At 42.0% G+C, this 26464-nt stretch overlaps 1 protein-coding gene and 1 long non-coding RNA gene across 3 annotated transcripts in view; one reads left to right on the plus strand and one right to left on the minus strand.

The window, feature by feature from the left end:
- The first annotated feature begins 1867 nt into the window (after positions 1-1867).
- On the plus strand, positions 1868-11807 carry LOC112978286. The gene is made up of 4 exons (XR_003257814.1): positions 1868-2426; positions 3154-3264; positions 4128-4321; positions 5953-11807. It is a non-coding gene; the product is annotated as an uncharacterized LOC112978286 (long non-coding RNA).
- Positions 11808-12645: 838 nt separating this feature from the next.
- Positions 12646-26464, minus strand: part of XRCC2 (X-ray repair cross complementing 2) — a 14313-nt gene continuing 494 nt past the window's right edge. The window contains exons 2-4 of one of the 2 annotated variants that reach the window (XM_026091609.1): positions 22019-22100; positions 15489-15663; positions 15250-15339 (exon numbers count right to left, since the gene is read on the minus strand). In XM_026091609.1, coding sequence (XP_025947394.1) covers positions 15285-15339; positions 15489-15663; positions 22019-22100 — 312 coding nt within the window. In that variant the 3' untranslated portion in view covers positions 15250-15284. Of the gene's footprint in view, positions 15664-22018; positions 22101-26464 lie in introns of both variants that reach the window. The other variant, XM_026091608.1, reaches the window with a different exon arrangement.

Raw genomic sequence — 26464 nt, forward strand, 5'->3', positions numbered from 1 at the left:
AAGAACTCCAGAGAGATATTCGTCTCCTTCCAGGACAAGAAATGCCTGTTTCTCTGCTGCCTCTGTGAGACATCTAGACATCTAACTCCTAGATATGTGAAGTTAGCTGAGGTGACCCTGCATGGCCTATCGGTGACGGCACTTACCTGGGTGGAGGGAGCCTGAGGTCTGGCCTCTGCTCCAGGGACTGCTTATAGACTTTGTATAAATCACAGGTCATTCAGCCATGTTCCTCCGAGCAATAAGGAAAGCATGGTCTCCCTTCTTCCTCCTGCCCAGGGAGCGCCTTATCACCACGGCTGAGGTGTTGCCGAGGCAAGTGGGAGATGTGGGTTTGAACATCCTCCCACGGGCGAAGAAGTTCAGCCCGTGTGCCACTTCCCAGAGAGTGCTACCCATGAGGCAATTGCCTAAAAGTGGGAACCGTGTCTTCTGCAGTCCCTGGTTTGCCTGCGAGGCGGTRGTGACTCCCATGGCATTTTGTAAGGAGGCAGATTCTCTCACTGCGCTTTTGCCGGGCTCCAGAAGCCCTGGCAGGCCAGCTGCTTTAGGAGGGGTAGGCTGAAGAGCGGTTTTGGAGGCCCAGCTGGACTTGGAAGTGAGCTAGGTGCCAAACTTTTGAGGCTCGTCAGGCCTGAGGCGTTTCTCTACCTAGGCAGGAGTGTGATTCGAGGAAACTTCCAAGGCAAAAGATGCCTCCTCACTCATCCACACCTGACATGTAGGCAAAGCAAATCCGACATCTCTCTCACAAGGGCAGCCAACCAAGTTCTTGCTGCCATTCTCCTGGGTTTCTGCCACGYTGGAGCGCAGGGATGAGGCGCCAGCCGAAGGGCTCGGGACGACAGCCACGGCAGGGCACGGCCGTTTCCCAAAGCCTYGCGGCACGCCGAGAAAGCCTTGTAGCCCGAGGGCTGCGCTGAGGGCCGGAGGGAGGCAGAGCAGGAGGAGGAATGACACGACACATCATCAACAGGGAGGAGAACAGGATTTTGCTTATGTAACTTTTGACATGTCCTACATATCGACATCCAGCACCAGGGAGCCAACTCTACACCATGCTATGTCAGCAGTGCTTCTTTTTGACGGTTATCGTTAAATGACATTACTGTTGTGTTAGAGGTGCTCCAGTTCCACGTCTACTACGTCCTTATGGGGCAGCTCCTTAGATAAGACCTGCCATGTGGCCACAGGGAGCTGCATGTGTGTGTGCCCAGGCAGTGGCCAAGGGAAGTCACTCTTCTCTTCCACTTCAGCTCCCTTGCGGGAGGAGGGAGGTTCACGGACCATCCCGCTCCCTGCTGCAGACCAGCACCCATTAGACTGCATTAGGACCTGATCTGCATTTAATTCAACCTAAGGAATAGGAATCCTCATAGTCTGGAAAGCAAAATCCTTTGGCACTGTAACTAGACCAAACCCATTTTTGCTACTTTTATGGCCCCCTGATAGCTTTTCCACATTTCACATGGGACCGGACTCTCAAATGCGTTTTACAAACTTGACTGACTCCCTCAAGCGTCTGGCAGGATTTGTGTTCTCGCTGATATTTTGCTTATTCCAAATGAACTCCCCCACTTTATTATTATTWTTTTTTTCAGCACAGAAACGGGCAAGTGCAAGTGCATCACGTGTAACGTCTGGGAGCTGCACGGAGGCGGCCAGGCAGCCGGTCCCGGGGCTTGGCACCTCGCGCTGCAGTGAGCGCATGCAGGTAGAATGCCATTCTGTTGCTCCCGCTGAGCGCGCGGCGCTGAGCGCCCTGCTGAATCCGAAAGTCAAGCAAAAAGCAGCTGGTTAAGGTGGAATTTGAAAATCACTCATAAGATAAACAGGTTGCAACGTTAAGCACCCTCCGAGGGAAAAGCAGTGTGCAGCATATGTTCTTACTTTGGAAGATATTTAAAAAAAAAAAAAGACTTTAATGGACCCTTTACTGGCTTATGCTAGTGGAGCTGTTAATTAATTAAATAACTATATGTGAATGGCATCCATTGGGAAAGAGCCTCACAGCTTCCAGATGCCAGTTATTGGCCCCATTACGGGCCTAAAACTATTACAGTAAATCATTACAAGCTCCAAGATGAGCTGGCACACGATTGCTGTGAGGAAGGATGGAGCTATTCTCACTTGTGCCATTTTGTGCCAGTTTTTATCTAGGGAGATTAATTAGTACTTTTAGACATGCAAGTCAGAGCTGTAAAATATTAAAGAATATTCCATCAGTGGAATGGAGACAAGCTGAAGCTTTTAAAACTTTGGGGCGTTGATGGGTAGGCAGGGGTTGGAGGAGATAAAGAGCAACGTCCAATTTTGATTTTTTTTTTTTAATTTATAGTTAGCGAGGTTGCAACGAGTCCCCTTTGCGTGCTCTGGGAATACTCGGAGGAGGACATCAAAGTTAATCACGAGAGCTCAGGTGCCAGGTAAGCACACAGTTTCTCAGACCAAAACCAGTCGTTTAAGGCAGTTATTCTAAATGCAAAGCCAACCAGAAAGGCTGATAAAAAAAGGTTATTATATAACCTTTTAATCTACATCCTCTGCTGGGAGGGGAACATTTCCTGACATTCAATGGCAGCCTAGAATCTATGACCCGGAGTAGAAAGGGCTTTTTTTTTTCTCTTTTGTTAATTAATAAGCTATAAATTTAAAGCCAGGTGATGACTATGGATCTTGCTGCCTTTTTAGAAATGGCTGTGAGAGAGAAAAGCACTGAGCCACCTATGTCAGCCCTTACCTGGACAGGCTGTCCTTGGAAAATCTTCTTGACTACTTTGTTTTAATTCCAAAAGTTGAATACTGGAGGGGCACTTCCAGCACTGCTTATACAGTTTCCCCAATAATTAATTCTTAGTCACATCAATCCGTAGGCAGGCACTTCTGCAGAGGACTTATTCCACGGCTGGAAGTCCTCCCACAGCTGGACGAGGCAGGCTAAGCACGTGGGCCCCGAGATTTTACAGCCCTGACCACACATAAACCTCTCGTGCCTGAGTTTAGTGGTGTTTTCAGGTTAAACAGAGCTCTGCTGTCTGGCCACCCGCACCCGGCCTAGGCCACTTGCTTGGAGGCAAATGTCCCTTTGCTGCACCGCGGCGTGCGGGAAGGGGTGGAGATTGTGGGTCCAATAACCATTCACATGCTTTGCAGGAGGAGCTGCGGGTAGAAAAAATAGGTATTTCTTGGTTGTGAGGACTCACAAACGTATTGATATCTCAGGAAAACCAACTTTATCTATCTGACTGCTTCTCCGATGCAAAGGTAAGGACACAGTCAGAAACCACATTCACATGAATACTACGAGGAAGTGTGTCTTACTGGGTGGGAAACGCATGAGTAAGAGTTTTCTGACTAACCCTGGTTTAAAGGGAAGGAATTGATTTATTATAGGAGCACGACAAATTAAGGCACCATCCTGCAAGGTGGTCTGTGTGAGCAGATCTTTGCTCGGATCTCCGCATGGCTCCGATAGGGCCCTATAAGGGCTCTGAACTGGGTGCTGTAGTTGCCGCACTGGCAACACAGCTGGCTTGGAAAGGTTGGAAAAAACGTGTTTCTATTTGGCTGAGGCGCCTGAGATTTGGGAGGGAGCTAGGGGACCTAAAGCACCTGTGCTGAAACCCAGGGACAGACTTTGTCCGTAGCGCAGCATTCCCCAGTGCGTGTGGTGGTACAATAGCGCTGCCTTTTCTGTTTGTAAATGAAAACAAATTACTTTTCGGACCTTGGATCTGATGAGGGGAGTGTCACCACGTGTCCAGCACGAACAGAAAAACTAGTTGAGCCAAGAGCGGCCCAGTGCTTGTCTCCCGTTCCCTTGCTATAACCACAGGAGACTCCTCTTGGCTTGAGTGAGAATGGGAAGGAATGCAACCACTGAGCAAAAACCGCCGTTACTTTATAGCTTAACATTACGTAGGCAGCAGTTATGCTTTTTTATCGAGCAAGACATCTTTATGGAGTCTTAGACTGGCCCATCCTTTGCAGTAGAGGAAATGAAACGGAGATAGTAAATACATAGCTACTTTTTTCCATGGCCCAGGTTATTATATTCTTCTGGGTGTTTTGAGTGGAACATTTACACCAAAAAGATGAGTGTGCTGAACACGATGGCTGCTTGACAGGACAGATCTGTGAGTGACCAGGGTATGAAAAGTGGAGGAGACTGGCAAAAGGTTACAGAGCTCTACGTATTTAGATCATGGATTTTGATGGAGAACAAAGTGGAAGTGAATGCAAGCTGTTACAGTACGAAAACGGGTCGCTCACCTCTGTGTGATGAACCTGTGGATGCCACTACAGACCTCCAAATCACAGCGTAAGTCAACAGCGACTGTCAACACGGCGCTCTTTTCCTCTCCAGTCAGTGGCAATCAGCTTTGTGTGTGCATGCTCTTCTCTAGCCACTGCAAYGGTTTCTTCATGCCCTGTCCTTGGTATTTTGGGAAAGAAACAGGAGAAAGGAAGCCAGATATATTCTACTAATAGGATGATCATACAGTTAAATTGTGGATTTCAACTTTCCAGTTGGAGGAATAAGGGACTAGGGTTAGAAATGTGGTTCTGATGCATGTGTTTGGACAGACACAGCTGGAGAAAAGCTTTGGGGATGGATGCAAAGTCCAGTCTGACTTTGTAAAGATGTATGCACACCCTTTACTTTAAACATAAATTCTCCCGTTGACTTCCTTGGAACTGTTCATATATTAAACATATGCACGAGTCTTTCTAGAAATAGGGAATATAAATGAGAGTACCAAAATAGTTAAGCAGAAATACTTTCTGTACAATGAAAGGGGACAGTTTAAAAGAGGTGTGCACATATGAGCTCTTAGTGATCCCTCCTTTGATTTAAAGGAATAGATAAAATCTAGGCCACGCTGTCAAGGACATGTCAAAGGATAAGGCGTTATTGCTTATGTACGCGAGGGTGTTTCCAGCTACCCATAGTGCAGACTAGAATGTTGTTTGCATTCATTACCTTAATTAAGCAATTTACTGGAATTTAGCATGTGGTGGATTGGCAGGAGGCAACTTTAACTTAGGTTCTGTGGCTGAGATCCCTCACACTACATTGAGGACCCTGAGTCATGCCAATAAAGCGGCACACTTGGTAATGCGTTCCTGTTGATAGCTTTGGTGCAAAGTCCAACTTAAGCAATGCAATTATGGCCCGACAAAGAGATTTGATAAAAAAGACCAATATCCACCTAATTGAAACCATTTGCTGTGGGCAAGATATCCAGAGGCTGGTTATAAATAACAAGTTATCATTCAAGGGGTAGCGTCTCCAAACTAGTAAGGCTTTTAAAATTAGTTATTAGTCTTTAATTTTATTTATATTCACATGGGAAATCTTTCCATCTCTTTTGTCTGTATCTGCCCCTTCACATTGTTTTAGGTCTGTTTTTCTTGAGAGGTTTATTGTTTAGCTTATGTTGTAGTCATTAGCATTTAAATCAATAGGTTGCTGTGGAGAGCCTGTATTTGTGCTTATATTTGTGAATGTGAATGCAAACTTCCAGCAAATAAGCAACTTCATGACTTGAGCTGGTGGTTGGAGATGGACATGGACCCAGCCTATGGCACTGGCCTACTCCATTTCGTGGCTCAGGACCCCTTATTTATGCAAAGCTGCTCTGCACTCAAGCCTTTAAGCCCCATGTTTGCTAAATTGTCTTACAACTGACTGTTAAGCTTTGCTGCTTCCCAGCAGAACTTTTGACAAGCCACGTGGTCAAGTATCTTCTACGTTTCCTTTCATGCATTAAAAATAGATACTTGGCGTTTGAACAAGGTCACCAGCTATCTCTACAAGGCAAGTCCGTATTCAGGGGAACTACGGTTTTTATCCAGCTACAGCCCCCCAGGATTGCGTGGTTTTGGTTCAAGACTGTGCACTGATCTCTCTCTTCTTCTGTATTCAAAATCTAATGTCACCCTATACAGGATTATCACGATCTGCTTTTGAGCACTGAGACCAACAAACTAGCGAGAAGGAGACCTGTGGGGAAACAAGGCAAGTCCTCAGTGGGGTGAGGCTCCATCCTCTACTCCAGTCTGCCTGCATTTATTTTATTTTACAATGGACTTCTTTTGGCACAGGGAGTCACAGCTCTGAACCTTGGTATACTGCTTCAGACAGTGAGGAAATCTGGAACTGGAGACCACAGTGTAAGATAATTTGCCTTGCATTCAGTTCCCATTAAACTTAGCGGAGCTCGAGGGTTTCCCCAAGACTTTGACTGTTCTGCTTTGTATGGTGATGGCTTTCCTAGGTGAAATGCCTTCTGTCCTATCTGTGTGTTGCTGTCATTCACCCCAAGAATCCTGGAGTCAGCTAAATGTATGTGTTAGTCTGGGAATTAATTAGCACTTTTGTTTTAGTACATCTTACCCCATAATTACACTAAATGGTTTTTGGAAAGAGAAACTGAAAAAAAACCTGAAAACGTACCTGGTTCCTGGAACCTGGTTACCTGGTTCCCAAGAGTAATGGCTTCAAATAAGTGACACTGAGATTCTCCAAGCAGAGGTTTGAGTATTAGTCAGGCACCAATCACATAAATATTGGGAACTCAGGACATTTCAAACTTTAGTATTTTGTAATATCTTATCCTAACACAAAGTTTTTTCATTTGTGTTACTTTTATGTTACTYTAAGATAGACCTTGCTTTCGGAAAAAACATCTTAGGATCAAAAGAGAGAAAGAGAATCAGCCTTGGTGTTCTCTGTCTGCACGTTTCCATCTTCAGGCTCTAATTCAGTGCTGCTGGATATGTAGAAGTGCAAGTTCAGAAGGAAGAGTTTGAAGTTTTATTCTTGGCTTTCAGACGCTGCAGAATCCTGGTCTCTGTATATCCAGTGTGTTTATTTAAATATTGGTCTACCTATCTAGAGCTCCTCCTGCAGTGCCTGTTAGTACTCCTTCCTACTTCTGCCATTGCCAATGTTACCTTTGATCAATCCATGAGCAGAACAACCCTACTAGTACTAACTAATTGCACCGTCCAGTCTGGAGTATGGAGTATGGAGTCAGTCCAGAAAATGGGTCCAGAGACTCTGTCCCTTTCTTCCTTATGCCTCTCAAATATCATGTGGGTAGGAAACCAAACATAATATATGACTTACCAGAAAAGGAAGTATAGGGAAATTTTGCTTCCTGGAAGTGATATTAGTAATGATTAGTGATATTAGTAATGGCAATAAAACCCAAACAAACAAGAAAAGAAAAGGCTATTTTGAAATCTCGGCACTCTGCTATGCAGTTCTGACTTCTTAGTGTTCAGTTCATTGCTGATATTTTTATGGTTGGGTAAAATGTCACTGGAACGAGTAAATATAACCTCTGCCCTTCAGTCAGAGTAGCAAAACCACTTAAGTTTCTTTACAAAACAGAAGAAACTCCAAAGCAAAACACAAGCACATGATCTCACCAAAATGGAGACGTGTAGAGCTGAGGTCCTGGGGGACTAGCTATGACACTTGGAGGAGCTACTGCCACCATGTTGAGCAGCGTCCTCTAAGGATGCGATGGGTCTTCCCAGGCCATGAAGGATGGCTCTTCAAGGAGCCAGCACCGACCGCCCAGCCAGCCTTCCTCCTCTCGCGCCTTCGTGCTGCGCGTCTCTAGCCGAGGGCTGCAGGCTTCCACGCTCGGTGTGCTTGTGTAGGCCATACCGCTCAATGGGGAGGTTGTGGAGTGTCAATCCGCAAGGCGTGTTGGGAGTAGGCTCCTCGAATAATCATCCCTCTATCATAATGGAGTATTTTGAATGCCTCCATGAATTTTAAAGGCAGTAAGGCCCTTCCTTTAGGTGCATGACCAATCTGAATGTCTGCCTCTACTGGCTTATGCAGCTTCATTGCCCACACGGTTCGTCTGTATCATTTGCTTAGAGTATTCATGAGTTTTATTAACAGCATCACTTTTTTCTGATGGGTGAAAATACAAACATCAGTATAATTTCAGAAAATGTGACTTTATTGTCCAAAAAGTGCCAGTAATATCTATCATAACTGAAGTGCAAGCAGTGGGAGTAGTCTCAATGCAGAACTCCAAAGTTAGGGAGTAAAATTAAGGGATAAAGGAAATTTAAGTGATGAGCTTATAAGCAGAAGGCTCCTGGTTGTGGGGCAAGACTGCCTGGCAGCGCTGGGGATGGGGTGGCCTGGCACCGCCCGTCTCCYGTCTCCGGTGAGAAGGAGCTGTGCAAGGGGCTCCTATGGGCAATTTGCTCTTCTCCCCAGGACAAGCTCTGCAGGGTTTGGAGGAGCAGGACGGCAGCTCTGCCAGCGCATCCTCTCCCACGAGGGCTTCCCATTTGTGGTGGCCACCGGCTGCTCCTGCAGCTGCTGGGGGCTCTGGCTGTTCCTCACCATTGGGGACATCTTCTCACCATCTTCTGCAGACTCTGGAGTGAAACCGAGCCCCTCTCCTGCCCATTTCTTGGTGACTACACTGCTTTTCTTTCCTCCATGTTTGAGGGGAGCCTACGGTAGCTCCCCAAACACAGCCTCACCCCTTCCCCTCCCACTCCCATTCTCAATCTGTGTGGCAGTTAATGCTGGGTGGCTTGGCTGTGCAAGGTGATAACTTTGGGTGAGAAAAGTAACAGACCCTTATTCATTATTCAGTTTTATAATAGGCAAGTTTTTGTACAATTCCCTTCACGTTTTAGATGCCCCAGAGCCTCTTCCCAGTTAGGGCTAGCCCTACCTTAGAGACTTTCTCCGCTGCCCTTCCTCATATTTTGAAACTGGAGAAGAAGAAACTGCCATGGTCTCAGGGATGACTACACGGGTTGACTGTATACACAGAGATAAGCTGGGTTGTGACATGCAATACAGCAGAGGAATGTCAGTGAGGCAATATGTGCTCAGGCTTCAAATTAACGGCATAGGGAACCTGCTGCGGTCCAGTGAGGGAACCTGATTATACCATGCTACAGGCAATATTTTTATTGGAGGACACGTCCCTGCCCATGCACTGAAATAGGAAAAGGTTGCTACTTTTTGAGGAAGGCTAAAGGGAAGCCAGTTACATACCACTGATATTCRCGACACTAATGCCTCCTGATGTCATGTAGCTGGATGGCATAGCTGCCACTGTGCCACGCGGTAAGAAGGTGCTCCTGGCCTTACAACGTCGGACACATTCTAGAGTGACTTCTGTACCTGAAATCCCATTTTATATTCCCTGTGAGAATTGTCAAAGTTTTGGTGTTGATACTGCTGTTTTACAGCAAGCTGCGGGTCTCTCTGGGACTAACCTTATTTGTGCCTAGTGAATTGTGCCATGTGGGGCCTTATTTACTTACTTCTGTAATTGTTTTTTAACATATCAGAAGAACAAGCTGATAAAATTTTGCAAATCGAAAGCAACTTCAGAATTGTTAAAACTGCCTAAGATTTTACTGATCACAAATCACCAATCCTCTTTGACAAGATCTCTACTAACATACGCTCATTTTCTAAACCCATTCATTGAACGGTCCAAACACGGCATATATTTGTAATGCAACTGTGGGAGACTTCCTCRAGTTATGCACTTGTATGGATAGGGATTCTTTGCTGCACACGGTATCCACAGGGGCTGAACACACAGCCCAAGACGTGCAGGGTCAGCTGGCAAGAGCTGGTGCTATGAAGTGTTGGCTGAGGCTGGAGGAAGGCTTTGCAGCTGGCAGTCTGGCCACTCAAGGGAGCTGGACTTGCTAGCGCATTTTCACTGACCGGTCTCCTCGTATCAGGCATGCAGAGGACTGTTTAGGCCGGAGAGTGTGGCTCAAACCTGCTCAAGATGACAATGCCCAGCACCAGCTACCACTGCACAAAGTCTCAGTGAGTTACAGTAAAGGCGAATGCAATGGTGTTTCCTGGTCTCCTTCATGGTGTTGCTGTTAGTATTACAGATGAGAAGGCTGCGAGCCAGTGGAGATGTTTGCCTGGAGACTGATCTGGGTTTGAGCAGAGCTCTTGAGATCCTCTGTGCAGAGGATCCACTTGAGCATGTTCGTCTCTCTCAGCAGTATGCTGCTTTGTGAGAATATGAGGATATCTTGCACCAAAATTCTAGTTGCCTCTTGATATTGTGGATAGCTGGTAAAGGTGATGCAGAAGCTATTCTCTTGGCCTTCAGCAAGCCACCTCCAAGGCCTTGAGGTTTACCTGGAGCTACCTGGAATTCTGTGGCCTTGCTTGGCCTTTTTTGTAGCAACAGCCTAAAAATCTTGGACATCAAGATTTCTTCTCTTTGATCTTTCCCCAGAGGGCTAGGAGGTCCTTGGTACAGGCCCAGCTTAGATGCAGGAGAAACAAGCCTGACAGAAGGGTTAGATTAAAAAATATAGTGGGTGTGCCAACTCTTCTGGAGCATGAGAGTGCAAAGATCCAGTGTTATGGCTCTTAATCAGCGTTCAGCAAGGAGGTGACATCTGGTCACTGTTGTCCTTGAGCTTTGAGGCCCACACAGGTACACAGAGCAGTTGCCCGGGGTAGGATGCAAAGCAGTGTGGGAAAGTAGAGGGAAGGCTGACAAAATTTCCCCAAGGACAGCCACAGCCAGTTCTTCAAAACCATCTCCTCCAATGTGAAATTATTCCTGACTGCAAATAGAATAAAGCCTCCAAAACTACCTACCAGTTACACTGAGGTGTCACATGGGTTCAGATCTCTTCTATTCGGGTATCTCAGTAAGTAATAACAGTAATATTGTTAATAAAGGATCTGTACACATAAATGCTCAGCAAAGCAGAAAACCATCCACTTCCACTAAAGCATGGCCCTGATGTAGAAAGCTGAGAGACTACTTTTGGCGCTAAGTGCTGACTGTCGGGAAGACACCTGGAGCTGCAAGGAGAAAAACAAGAAGGAAAAGAAGTCTGTTTTTGCATTTAATTCCTCCTGAGACTAGAGGAGCAGGATTTTATGCCTTCTTTATAAATAAGCCATGTAACATCTACACAGTTGACTCCATCACCAGTTTCATCCCTATCCCTCAGTGGGAAGAACCTGTAGGACAACTATGGTCAACTTCTTTATATTTTAAAGCATTAACATGCTAGACGTTAGTTAACAGTTCAAGACAATATTAAGAATCCTTTTGTCTTGATACCCTTTATTCATAGCTCAGTGCCACTGGGCTGTCTCCTTTTAGGCACAGGGCTGGCCAGACCTTTAATTTCAGAGTCTGCTGTAGGGCACCAGAGTTTTCCATCCAGCAGATCCTGCAAATGCATTGTACTGATGCTCCTTTCTTAGCCGGCAGGATTTTTCCACTGCCGGAGGCTTCCAATCTCTTCCAGTGTTTTCCTCTCTTTCCAAAACAAGTAGCTCCTATGCTGTTCTATAGTTGTTGCAAGCATTAAATCCGTCTGAAGCTTTTAAGCAAGTGAGGATTCACTGGACCTTCCTAAACGAGCTCAAGTTTGGTCACACGGCATGGCTTTCTCCTGAGGTGGGTATTAAGTTTGGCATAAAGACAATTATGAGAGCAGCCATAGAAAATAACTAAAATGTCACGTTGTTCCTCTCTGTGACATGGTCCAAGTCTTGTGCCTAGCAGCCATCAAAACAGGACTGCTTTCTGCCTTTGCCCATTAGTCTCCAGTAAAAATACAACCGTGGATATGTTTCCACGTGAGAACCTTTATCTTCTGCCATTTCCAGACTCTGTGGAGAATTAAATGGTTGGCATCAGTTACACAAGAAAAAGGAMACTTGAATTTTATATGCAAGTAGGAATTTAAACAAAGCAAACTGTTATTTGTATTTTATTTGCTCTATGAAAAAAAGTCTAGAATACAAAAATCTTTTTGCTGAATATAAAAATCATATTTTATTTCCAGGTATCTGCAGGCATACTGGTTTATTTAAAAATGAAGCCCACAAAACACCTTGATTTGTTTTTGCTATAAAACACTCTCTAACAAAGATGGGGGGAAAAAAAGGTGAACTAGCTCCTCTGTATTTGAGGTTTGCTGCTTTAATTCAATGTTGCATACAAAGCACTAAACAAAAAAAATCTAAGGAATATAACAAGTTCCTATGCATGCAAAATCCTTAATAATACAACACCAACCTGACGCACAGTGATACTGGCATGGAAGGATTTTAATATCTAAGAAATTCGTGGATCTATTGAAGTTTAGGAAGATCTTTGTGCACTCTTTGCTCACCCTTAGCAATACGCAGTGGCACTTACCTTTCGCTCTCCATTAAAAAAATGGTAAAAAACCCATTTTTTTTACCCACAGTTAATGAAGGTACAAGCCAAATTGTTGCTTCCCAGGTTCTTTTTCACTGCATCTTTTTCAGCATTGCATCCTAATGGATCATTTTTCCGAATGGCCTAATTTTGGCAGAGGAGGTCAATGCGCTCCCAAATTGCACACGGTCTCTCCCTCCTACAAACTCCCGTGGAAACGCAGCTGCTCAGCACCTTTGAAAGCTGGGCCGGTTAGGTATCGAACAGAAATGCGCACAGCATGAATAGCACAATTACTGGAGAATTAAAAAAAAAATCTGTATTCAAAGTAAAAATAAACAGATTTCAAAATTTTCTGAGGTAAACTTTTTTGATCAATTAGAACTTCAGTTTCATTTCAATTTAGGCTTTTATTTTATAGTACAATGCAAAATATAAAATATATTGTGAAAAATATAAAAGCTTTTTTCCAGCATAATTTCCATTTTTTCCCCTCAAAAACATCTTTTAGCAAATATGATTTTATGAAGCACTTTTTCTTCACTAGAACTCTACTCTTTGATAGAAATTGAGTAGTCTTTCTAAAATTTGCACCTTTAAAAGTTTTATAGCTATATTTACATCTCCTATTTTGTACAAAAAATGTAACTATGGCCTGTACAATAATTCCCAGTTTAAGTGTCTTTACATGTTAAACCATCTAACTCTGGTTCAGTCTAGGCTGAATGGGTAAGTTAAATGTTTTTTCATGTATTTGTGTACTTATAAGAGTTCTGAAATAAATAATGGTGATGGGAAAGAAAGCACAAGTGAAATGACAAGCGTGCAAAATCACCACCTCTGCAGAGCCGTTGAGAAGGGAAGGTTTACTCACTATGTGTCACACAAAAAGAACTGGAAGGCACGAAGAAATGATCAGACAGCAGGTATAAAATGAGAAAAGAAAGGAAGAAGTTCTTCCACAGAAAGAATAATTCAGCTAAATTCATTGCGAAAAGATGCTGTGGAGCCATGGAGGACAAACAGGTTAAAAATGGCTTAAATAGATTCATGGAGGATAGGTTTGATCAGTGGCCATTAAACACTGTGGTCTGAAGGCAACCTCTGGTCAAGAGCTCCCCAAACCCTGAGCTGTGGGAAGCTGGAGGATGTGCCAGTGAAAACAGATTTTTCTCACACTCTTCCCAAAACCTTTGGTACTGGCTGCTGTTAGAGGTAGCATATTGGGCTAGAGGGATGCATAATTGCTCAGCAACTTTGAAAAATCCAGCCAAATCACCTAGATGCCCACTTCTATAAACATCAGTATGGCTATACACTCCTATATACACAAGTCTGGGTACACACACCTAACCATATATATGGGAATCTAGATATACATTCAGCTTAAAAAGGCTGGCTTCAGAGGTCTGGAAATTAAATGGTAAGATTCTCACAACAGAATTTTCTGAGGCATCTTCCTCAAAAAGATACTGTGCTAGATACTTCTTCTTAAATATGCATTCTTATTAATAATCTGTTCAATCTAAACTATAAAGCATGTTGTGCAACATGACTGAACAAATATTGCTGTGAGAAGTATTTTCCCCATGTTTGAGTAATTTAAATTTGTAAGCTAATGTAAGTTTTTGTATTATATGATGTACTGCGTGCAATTTTCTTTCTTGTAAAGCACTTTGAAGCTTTCAAAGGGCACTCTAGGTTAATAAATAATATGGTCTCCCTTGCCAGAACTGTAGGGCATTTCCCATAAGTTCTGAATCTCCTTTGCCAGAGTTGCAACATGTTGCATGCCAAATCCTGCACACAAATGTTCTACATGTGGCAAATACATATCAGTAAAGAGCAGAGGCATTCCTGGATTTCTTAGGAAGTGCGGGGGAAGGGAAAGAAGTGGGAGGGAATAATGAGGGAGGGCAGGGAAGAAATTTATGTCTGTGCATATGTCTTAAAAAAAAAAAAAAACCCACTTTCTTCACTTTCAAAGACTAAGGCTAAACTGTTTGCTGCACGCAGAACAAACTCATGGGTACCAGGGCTGGGTCTTCTGTCTTCCTTCAGTTATGGAAACTGGGCCTCCATTTTTGTGATGGCTTTAGCTTCTTCAAAGCCAGATGTTTGTAAGGGTGAAAACACCTGCAATCCTTGTTTCTCCAGGCACATGATAATGTAAACAGAGGGAGTGCAAACTTGGAGAAGCATGGTCAGGTCTACTACTATTTACCGGGCTGTGAAAAAGACTCCTCTTCTCTAGGCAAAGTAGTGCATGCGTTTCATACACCCTAGGCTACTGGGAATGAACCAAGACCAATATTTATAAAGAGCGAACACTTGCCTTTTTGCAGTCTCCCACAYGGACAACTAGGTTCCTATTTCTGTAGCTTGGAAGAGGAGGAGTGAAAAGCATCAAGACCCAGAAATTAAGTCAGTGCATTTGGCTGCATACCATATAGGTTACGTTACTGAAGGATATTAGGAGTTTAAAATGACTTTGTTTTTAATTTTCTTGATTTAATCTCTTTATGCATTAACCACAAACAAATAATTTCAACATTCCTCACTAGTTTAGACTGAACTTCTACAGTAATTCAAACATTTTAAGCTTTCTGCCCTTCACTAAATTTTAAGTAAATGGTGACAAAAATTCTTTATCAACCAGAGACAACTAACCAGTTTAAAAGGCACTAAAACTACATAAAGCACTGAGATTTGCCACCCTTATAAAAACAAAGAAGTTAAAACTGAACTCCACATTCTCCAATACTAAATGACCGTTTTACTACATGCTTTTTTTGGATGTGACAAGAAATGACTGAAAAAGCTTTGCTGTTGCCAGAATTAGATTGCTTAGAAAAAAATATCCTGTGTGTTACCATTTGTTGCCATGATTTACAAAGGTAAGGCCTATAGTCTGTATCAGTTTCATGTTGAAGTTTTAAAGAAAAAGAGCTTTCTGYGGAGCTTGTAGACTTCTGCATGATTGTTTGTGTTGTTGCAAACAGGGCTAAGTGATATTCTCTTACAAGCTTTTCAAGAAGTTCAGCACATTTCTTCAGATTCATCTCCTGCAAGTTAAAACTCTCCCCTCCATTGCTTCTGTCTATCCAGTAGAAAGCCGATATGCTGTCTAAAACCAAAAGGCAGAGAGAGGGGTGAGTGCAAAACATGTTTTCTAAAGAGTAAAGAGTGAGGAGTAGCTGAGTGCTACTACTACAGTTAACAAGAAAAAGCTTTCCCARGCACTGTTTTATCATTTCTTCTGTGCTCTGCGCCAACCTGTGTTCAAGAATGGTAACTAGACGAAGCATATCAAAATGGTAGTCTGTATCAATGAACATGACTTCCACTTCCAGCCCTCCTCCTGATTTTGGAAGGATGCAGCGGGCTATGAGGTGATAAAGCATTTCTGTTTTTCCTGTTCCTTCTGGACCATGGAATTCAACGACATCTCCTGTTCAAAAACCAAGAAGCAAACTGTCAGGTAAGAGCATCTGTAGCTCAGAGAGAATTATCAGTGTTCACTGAACCAATTTTCAAAGGTGCTGCATACGTACAACTCATTTATTTCACTGGGAAATGSAAGTGCTCATTAATTCTGAAAGTTAGGCTTGAGAACTATTTAGAGAYCCCACAATGTCCATCTATTAGTTCCAGTTAAACTAGATTACTGCATCTTCATTATAATCACTAACAGAGGACTACTTTGCTGCGTTTAGCTTTGGGAGCCCTGCAGCTTCATAATGCTTTGGCAAATAGAACAAAAATGGAATTCTTCTCCTTCCTTGTCCCCCCTTCCTGCCCCCCAAAAGCAGGGATTGCGAAACACAAGTTCAGCTGTTTTAATGGTAACCAGTCACAATTGCACTTGTTTTGTCATATTGTTACCACTAACTGGAAAATGCATTTTGAAGCCTTGCGCAGCCATAAAAATTGTTTAAATCCTAGTTAGCATCTACCAAGAGGAATTTCAGTTTTCAGGAAAGGCCTCTAAAGTGAAGAAAATCAACTTGCGAACAAAGGTTAGGAAAGATACCAATAGTATCTAAGACATCAATACCAATACAAGGCTGGCAACTGGATTACACGACCTCTCTATAGTTACAGGTAGATGAAGGCTGAAGAGGAAGCTGCTACACAAATGACTGCCTAAGACACCATATATTTACACTATAGACACAAAAATAAGAAATAAAGAAGGAGACAGAAGAAAAAAAAAAGACGTTGGAGGTACAAATCATGGCGACATATCTATTTTTGTAGCACAGACTGGCCTTTAGCATTTCACGTCTGCTATGTGCTTGTTCAATATCTGTGCACGTCACAAGACACCAGCAGGAATCTGTGACCAGTAAAGAGAATGTCAGTATATTTACTTAGCACTTATGTTCTATGGTGATCGTAATATGAAGTTGCTTCTTTTGACAAGGGGGAAATCACAGATTCCTTTAACTCCAAGCAACCCTTCTACTGTCTGAAACAGAGGTTCTCTTTTCATAAATGGACTCAGTCTGTTTGATCATTATGGGTCAATAAAATGTGTCACATAAATTTAAAACATTAATAAAAAAGCATAACCCATTCCTAGGGAACTGGTTATTTTGTCAGATGTGAATGCAAGATAATCTGAAGTCTTCTCCAAAGGCTTCCTATGTCTTATATCAGAGCAAGACTTTAAAAAAAAGTTATTTACCAGTTGCTCTTTATAAATTTCTAATTTAGGAAACTGGATTACTTATTTAAGACACTTTGGATTTCACGCAGAAGGGTAAAGGCACCTGCAGTAAGGTGGACACTTCAGTTCTCTCTAGCTGAAGGAGAATCACTCAACTGTAATTGCAGGAAGCTGATAGATTGCTATGGCCTTGGCAAGTGTAAACGGCACAACAGCTTTCCACAGGAGGGATGCTAGAACGGAGAATTAATTGCAACTTTACTTAAACAAGTCTGTGCCTGCCTGAGTTAACAGGGTTTTTCAAGTCATTACCCAACTTCCAGAGGATGTTGTTTGTTCGTAGGTGCGCATAATGTCAAGAAGCAGCTTGAGATGAGGGGTCACGGGGAAAAAACTATGCTCTTTCTTCACACATTGCAAGCATCAAAAGCAATTTACACCTGATGTAAAAACTCTATCCATTTCAGCGGTGCACAGACCGCTTGCCTCTCTGTAATGAAGTTCATCAGTTCTCCAAAACTGCAATCCCATTTTCCTGAACATTCAATACTTCAAAATTTATTAAAAAAACAAAACAAAACAAAACTTCATTGCCTCCCAAACCCTTACCTGTCCGTGCTGAATGGCCCTCCCCCACTTTTGAGATGAAAGATGACTACACCTCATACCACATAGGTCTTCACCTTCTCCTCGTGSTCAGAGGTGGCAATATCCAACTCTGCCACTCGCAGCCAGCTGCGGCTCTGCTGTGTCACATATACGGTGCTGGTGACATAACAGAGCCCTGTTAGGATGTGACACCAGCTTGGAGAAGTCCTTTGAAATATGCTGGGTAGGTCATTCCCTCCCTCCTACTGCAAGGTCTATCGAAATATTTTAAAACAATTGTGCAAGGGCCCTTCTTATGAAAGCACGTTCTGTCTGCCACCAGCTTCTGTGCGCGACTTTTCCACCCTGACTGGCATTTTTGCATCCAGATCAATGACTTGATTGGGCAAATACACAACATGGACTGCTACAACTACCTTAATAGCAGAATATGACTTGCTAAAAAATAACCTAGCAACTCTATATGCCCATTCACAAGCAGCAGTGGGCAGATCTGAGTCAGTGTTCAACAGTGATTTAAAGAAAAATTATTCTGCGAAGTGCACGCTTGACTTCATCAATTTAAAAGATGTTTTATCAGGAAGTCTGTGTGTTATCTCCTATAAAACTTTACACAAGAGAGCTGTAACTCACAGAACACTGGAGGAGCTTTTATTGCCAGAATTAGCATAAATTCTTTTAAGTAAAAATGATAAATTGAATGAAAAAAATCATTCTTAAAGAGTTTTTGTGGTGGTGGTTTATAAATTTTAACAGTAAGACAGCTAAATACCTTTCAAAGTTTGTTCAATACTGTTGCTCAAGATACACATCCGGGTTGTAGTGTGACTAAAACTCTTAAGTTATGCTGATACTGTGAAGAGAATAACAGTTTGGACAGTAAGAAAACCTCAAGGGAGCAGGGGATTTCTGTGCCTTCATGATTACCAAAAAGGCTGCCCACAAAAACAACCGGTGCAAAACAGAAGCCATTTATAGCAACATCTATAAATGTAAGGTTTCATTTAATTAGGGACTGGGCTGTTACAGCAAGATAAAGAGGGGAAATTCATCCTTCTGGATCAGAGCAGACAAATCATGACACAGCAGAGGAAGAAGTGCGGCTAACAACGTTGTCAAAAAGCCTCTGACACTCTGACAAGGGGCCATGGAAGAAACTAAGCGATCAGTACTAGCATCATCCTACTAATATATTTCCATCTGTAAATGTCAAAATAGTTTAAAAGGGGCATAAGTAAAGAGATACTGTCACAGGATGGAAACCGTCTGGGAGTCAGGATAGGAATGGTCACTTTAACACGGAAGAAAGTTAAAGGGGAATTTTCCACTACGAATTGGTGGTGCCTGACATGACTAATACCAATAGGTGAACGTTCCATTAGCTTGGCAAAACGCGTAGAAGACAAACTAACTAGGTTAACAGAGACTTCAGACTGTGACGACTTGCCAGAACAAGATGGAAGAGCAGAACAATTTCAGATGAAATTCAGCACTGACAAATCCAAGCAGTACATTTTAAGGAGTGACTTTGTCTATGGCAACACACTACTTGGCTCACAGCAGCTTCAACTGTATACAAAACTGAGCTCGCCCACTGCGAGCAGACTAAAGAGAACAATAGGATACACTAAATAATGCTGCATAAACGTCAATATTAATAAATACATTTTCAAGTGAAACAGTGTGCTCAGTCCTGGTCATAAATTCAGTGTCATCTTTGAACTAGTAGAGTCTAAGTTTTGCCAGTAATCATTACACTAGCAAATGTTAGTAAAATTACTTTCTGACACTGCAGTTATAAACAGGCTATTAGAATACTTGGCAGTAGCTTTGTGGGTGTCACACCATCAGATACCTCGAAGTTACTGGGCTAGTAATTTACAATACTGTGCAGAAGCTGTCAGTAATATTTCTACCATTTTAAAGTGGGGTAGAAGGGCAAAATGTTTATTCCAAATTAATTTGGGGTGTCATACTACAGCTGGACATCAGAGCTAAATACTGACACCCACACCTTCATACCAGTGGCATAAGGAGAAATATGACTGGCAATAGGGAAAGATTATTAAAAGCTCATGTCACTTTTGCTCTGTTCCAGAAGAGCTTAAATGGTGTGTAATTAATATGCTTGTGTGTTCTTAAAACATACAATTCCATCATAATTAGAAGCAATGACTGGAATATCACAGCAGTACCTATATTAGCTGTTCCTATTTTACAGTACTCTGACATACATATTATGATGTAACCTTTGTATAGTTTATTGAAACTATATATATATATATATATATGTTGCTTTGTTTGAAATACCATCAGGAAGAAGAATAATTTAAGTTTTTGCATTGTTTTAATCGTATACCATTTTACATTAAGAGGTGTTTATTATGGACTTCATGGACAACGCATTACAACATTCCAGAGTGACTTACTAAAAACCAAGTTTATGGCAAATGGAAAGGCAGATCTGCAACAGAGATTTAAGACTGAATAACAAGAAAAAAAAATCAAAATAACACATGGACTCACATAAATAGATGCAATGTCTATGGCCAAAAACTATTTTGTGGTATTAAAAGACAATGCAAAAATTTAAGAGAAGGTGAAGTCCATTTATACATATAAAGTTAAAAATGGGTGCTAGTATCTTATGCAGCTCCATTAGTGTCAGCCAAAAAGCATGACCAGTACAGATAATGACTGATGCCATTTGTTAAAAGCAAAAGAAAAACTGAAGTGCTTTTAAAGCTCAACAATAATGTTGGCACAGTGAGGAACTACCAATGAATTTGCAAGGTTTCCAGCCGTCTCGGAAGTGAAGTTCTGGAACCTCCATTCTGCAACCTCTGTCACTGGACAGAAACAAGCAACCTAGATACCTTTAAGGTCAAAGTTAGTAACTTTATGAATGGAAACATCTAACACCATTGACTGTGACAGCAAGGGCAATTCTTGACCACCAGGAAGGCTTCTTTTAGTCTGTCCTAGGAGGATATGCCCAATTCAGTCTCAACTGTTTGTTTCTCATGTGTAAAGCTCAAAAAAACAGGCTGAAAGATCAACATTTCTGTTATTTTATTTTTTCAAGAGAAAAACATCTCGTCTTTAAAAAAAAAATTGTTTAGACTTCAGGAACTTTTTTTTTTTTTAACAGCATATCCCAATTTCACTGCTGGTTCTTAACTTTTGTGGGGTAACAAAACAGTTCTGAATTGAGAGTACTTAAATAACCTTCTCTGCTCTGTTCACACCGTCTTACCAATACTTCTCTGCCCTTTATCTTTGTTACATCATATTTAAAATGTCTGGGGGCAGGAATCGTGTATTGCTAAAGCTCTAATGTATTCCCAAGTGCTGCAAAATATACATGAATGGTCTCACAATGACTACATTTTTAGACCAAGCATCATTTCTCACCCAATTATCTTGATTYTTTTTATTGGCTTTTCTGTTATTTCTTCTGGTCCTTCTATAATTTGTGGGAATTCAAATTGCAGACAAGTATGTTGATAACCACTGCAGCCACGTACTTTTCATATAAAATCCATTCATATATATATTCAACAACTGTGGTATTTCATGACACGATCCTTTAAATTTGTCATTCATGCAGCTTTTTTACTATGTATTTCTAGGTTTGTGTGCCCATGTGCAGTAGTCTCTTCTATTGTGAAATCCATGGAATTTCAAATAATCTGAAAAAACAGTCTGACTTCTTGAATAATCAAGAAATTACTGAGTTAATTCCTGTTTAAGCTCAGTAATTTCTTTCATTAAAACATCCAATCTTGATTAAAAAAATTCCAGCAATAGAGAACCTACCTTAAACCTACCTTAAACTTACTGCACCAGTGTCAAACAGAGGTAGCCCAATTCCTCTGCTTTCACTTAAAATTCTTATTTATTCACTTAAGGAATAAGACATTTTGATCATAACATCCTCCATGAACTCATTCAGCTGACTAATGTTTATATTCATTACAGAATCATTTCCAAAGTTTCATCATCTAAGTATAATCCACATTTTTGGGGCCAAGATGTAAGGCTTGATGACTTGGCTTTATTAAAAAATACTGTTTGCTCGTGCCCATTTTACTGACTGATCCAGACCATTCCTTACCACTGAGCTCTTTGATATTTATTGAACCTCAAGTTCTCTGCAAATTTTTACAGTGATGATTTTGTGGGGTTTTTAGACCACTGATAAAAAGGTTACATGACAGAATCAGAATGAATTTCTGTAAAACGCTACTAAAAACATACCAACGTGCTTGGTATTTCCTCATCTACAACTGTTTTCACACCTGTGAATTAGATATTTTAAATCCATTTAATAATGTTCACATGCTGATTCTGTATTGCTCCATTTTTATCTACTTTGCCTAAAATGTAAGTGAATTACATCAACACTTAAAATTCTGAATCCAGGGCAAAAAAGATCCATTTGTATTCTCAGAGCAATATGACAGAGATAAGCACACTTTTACGCTGACATTTTTCCATAAATAAGACAAAGATACATTTTTACCATGAACGGGAAATCCTTCCTCAGCAAACAGATAAGGTTCAAGATTTTTCAGGGAACTTCTGCCCTCAAGTCGTGCAAGTAGCTTTTAAAGAAAAGAAAGAACAGACATACAATTACCTAAAAACAATGGAGCTTGGGAATCAAATTAAAAAGACACACGAAGAACCAGAGAACTGGAGGTTTTCAATGACAGCCCTATCAAAAGATTGGTTTGATTTTAAAATGCTTTCATAAATACATACTCCAGACTATGGGTTTGTGTACATGAACAGAAGTTTCTATCCTTAAAAGCAGTTAACCTACAGATTCTATGGCAATAAGGAGCTGATACACCTTAGGAAAAAAGAAAAGAAAAGAAAAGAAAAGAAAAGAAAAGAAAAGAAAAGAAAAGAAAAGAAAAGAGAAAAGAAAAGAAAAGAAAAGAAAAGAAAAGAAAAGAAAAGAAAAGAAAAGAAAAGAAAAGAAAAGAAAAGCTGTACAGGTAGACTAGCAAGGGGGAATGCCTCTGATATACAGCAGCGCTGCCATTTTACAGAACAAAGGGAAAGAATATCTTTGCAATAGCCATCACTGCCACAACACGCTACTGGGTGAGAGGTGGCAGGCTGCATTAACTGTTATTAGTCTCCTGAGTCAGTCTCTCAGCTCGTTTATAAGTAAAAACATGACAACAGTCCATGCAGGACTCTTATGGACTACCAATCCTATTCTATCACAGTTACTTGTTCAAATATAGCATGGATTAATAGTAGTTAACATACGGTGGCTCTTCAAGAACCTTTTTAAAGCAAGTTCATATATGTAAAGCAAGTTAGCATTTGTAAACCATGCTATTCAAAAACCCATTGCAAAGCAGATCCATTTTAAAACAGGTTAGTCCAAAGTTCTTGGACAATTATTTAAACTGGCAGGTATTTGCATAACAAGTAGACAGGTATTCACACAGCCCGTGTTATTTGTAGTTCTGGCATAAATTCATAATCCAAGAATTAACACCTAACCCAGTGCTAGAGATGTTATTCCACACATGCTTAAAACACATGGGAAAGGACACTATCGGGAAGCTCAAAGCCCTGCCATAACGTGTATCCTGATGCCAAATATTCCAGCCTACAAGACACCAAGCTGTCATTTAAAGATTTAAACAAAACAAAAAATCCCATTCAGCTTTCTCTCATCCTCCTTACGGCCTGTCACCAAACGAGCAGTGAGCACAAAACTGTAAACGTACGCTGCCTTATCTTGCTTTCCTCCCTGCCATATTGATGGGCGACATTTGCTCTGAATTCTTAGAAGTTGTTTGAACAGTTGTGTGTTTGCCTTTAACAGTAGAATAAAACTCCATTAAATGACCCTGAATTTACTTCAAGTGGTCATGATGTGAATCTAAGTGTGACATTTTCATTGACATTTTAACATTTCCTTCCATTAACAAAACGTCAGTGTGTTTGCCTTTGCCYGTTCAGACACATTCAGAAGAGTTTTCCGACATGTCCACTGAAGAATCATCCAAACGCTTGAGTTGATCTCGCTCTGGATCTGTGGAGCCTCCTGTTATGCTTCATACATTTGTGTAATGTATAAAACACACAGCGAACTCTTATTTTGGGAAAAAGTAGGGTTCTGTGACYGGGACAAAGCAAAAAAACAGACGTATGTATGTAGACAAGAATATAGCGATACATCCCATTTTGGGGCACATAGGCTAGCAGYCTGCACCAGTCAAGGGGTCTGCCAAGGGCAGCCCCTGTGTGCAGGGTGTGCCACYGCGAAAACCGAGGGCCACCGCGGASGAGAGGCTCCCCCTGCGGTCTGYGCCCGCCGGGCAGAAGGGCCGGAAATCTCTCACCCGCTTGTCAGGCCGTGGAAGTTGAGAGGAACAGGAAAACCGCCACGGGCTGCTGGTTTCTGATGCCCTTCATTTCTTAGCGATAGGCAGCACTGCTCGGAGATGACGGCGGCTCGGCTGGAGGCACCGCTGGGGCCAGGGGCTGCCAGCTCTGTGGGACAGGCTGGAAGCGCCGGGCGCCAAGACATGGTCTGGGCACATTTGTGCAGGCTGGCCACCGAAGCCTTGCAGCTTCCTCCTCCTCCCAAATTCAWGTTACCTTAGCAAATACATTCTCTATGCAGCTTGTTTTATGGAAACTAGGGAGTCCTTGCCTCTTCGATTATAACCCTTCCTGCTCACCGCCAGACCTTTGGATCGGTGGATTGACCATTTTAGTTTAAATATGAATCTGTGGTTACTGAAATGACAAGTTTATGCATTTGTTGTAAATAACTACAGGTGCTTACTTTGAGCAGTGCTGGTGTAGGTAATTTATGGTAATTTGCTGATGATAGCGCACCTGTGTTTTTATCAAACTTGTATTTACTTCTGAGTTCTGAAACAGCATTTCCAAAGGCACTTGCCTCATTAGTGTCACGCTGTGAGCAACGGGGTTTCCTGGCAGAAACAACTCACAGTTTTGCTCCAAATCCAACAAAGGTTTCTCCACACTGCAACAAAGGAGACTGAAGCAAAGCTGCATCTAGGGAGGATGCAAGTCAGGAATTCTTCAGCTCAGTAGACATTAAAGACAGTGACAACATGCGTTTTTCAAATAAGCAAAGGCTATCGAGTCTCTCGGCTCTGTTCCAGGGAAAGCATTTCCATTTTACGTTTTTACGCCTTCTTCTATAAAAGGGGGGAGGGGAAACCTGTGGCAATTAAAGGGGTAATCTCAGTGGTGGGAATCAGATGCCATATGCTTCAGTGTGGATAGCTCACAGGACACAAACACAGCACTGCTGAAGGAAGCCTTTGAAGGGGAAGAACTTGGAAAAAATACAATTTCAAATCACATATTAGAGACTTTTGATTCTGTAATTTAACTGCAGGTGCTCATTTCTTCCTTCATAATGCTCTCTTTTTCTATATAAAATATTGTCTTTTAGCAACCTTCTTAGTGGTAGGTCTTCACTCTTACTATGTGTTCTTGAAAAGTCTAATTACATTAGCAAGAAACTTCTGCACATACGTGAACAGTTACATGTAGAAAGTAAGATATACAGCCTAAGCTGGGCAATAACTGGATTAAACTTCATTAATGACAACAAAGCTGACAACATTCAAAAATATTTCAACAATGTATTTTATAACTTATCAATTCCATCTTTTTAATAAAGAATTATGCATATGGGCAGTCTCATTGACTAATGTATTACGCTTATACTATATTGGTTTCAGCAGAGCTATGCAAAAGTGTAGGCATACATGTAGGTCTTGTCAGAAATGAGATACTACTTCATTAAAATGTTAAAGAAATTCAAATTAAATACTCAAGCTATGTGAGAGGCTGGGAGCTAACCTACGGGCTATTTACAAATAGAAACATATCTCAAGTATGAGACAAAACTTAATCTTCCACCACTCTAACCGAACTTCTGTAAACTCTGGGCATGAAGACATATGCTAGTGATTTATCATTTATTTTACTATGACATACCAAAGGTGTTTTGTGAAAAGTTCTAATTTGTTGCATTAATTACAGTAAAGAATAAAGGTACATGACCATGGTCTCAGTACAACTCTCAGTAAAACCAGGTATTACATGAGGCCATTTGAGGAAATAACATTTTAAATGTACCTTCCGTTTCAAGGGCTTTCACAATGTTCTGTACTATATATTATTTATTCTTTCTTATGCCATCCTTTACCAATTATTCCAGCATTCGGGTTTGGCAGCCTGTCCCATCACGGGCAGGCGTTACCATGCAAATTCCCCACTGGTGCTGCTGGTGTGGACAAATTCACCTGCCCCCTCGAAGGCATAGCGGAACTCATGCCCTCAAGTTGCGTGTGTGCTTGCCGATGCTGGACAGCTATCATTATTAAGTGTCAAAAAGGGCTTAAGAAGGTGGAACTTTAACAAGAAGTAAGTACTGGTTTATCAGGCATTTTTCTATGCTTCTACGTGCACTGCTCGGCATATTCTGATACAGCAGCACACAGATCTCAAAGTGATTAACTTCCCGATTACAAGCAGAAGTAATGACCAGGTAAACCATGGGGGGGGGGGAAGGAAAAGAAAAAAACCCCAAACAACTCAAACCCCTTTTCTCCAAAGGAGAACAGGCAATTTTAAGTTTCATACTATTTATTTAAACCAAGCCTTCCGCRTTCAACACCCCTTCTTGCTTACACCTCCTGCTTCAACGTCTGAGCGAGGAARGCGCGCACACAGGTGACCTGCGCCACCTCAGAAGCTCCCCGCGCTGAGCCGCCCGTCACCGCCAAGGGCCCCCGGCAGCGTCGCACCCGAGCGCCGGGGCACGACAGCAGCCGATGCGACGCTTCAGCCCGCCCGAAGCCGGCTGCAAGTCACCGAAACGAAGCGTTTAAACGGCGACTTGGCAGCCGGGGGGGCCCCTCAGCGCCGCCCGCCCCCCGCGCGGCCCCTC

Source organism: Apteryx rowi, unplaced genomic scaffold, assembly GCF_003343035.1.
Source record: "Apteryx rowi isolate R43461 unplaced genomic scaffold, aptRow1 scaffold_91, whole genome shotgun sequence".
NCBI lineage: Eukaryota > Metazoa > Chordata > Aves > Apterygiformes > Apterygidae > Apteryx > Apteryx rowi.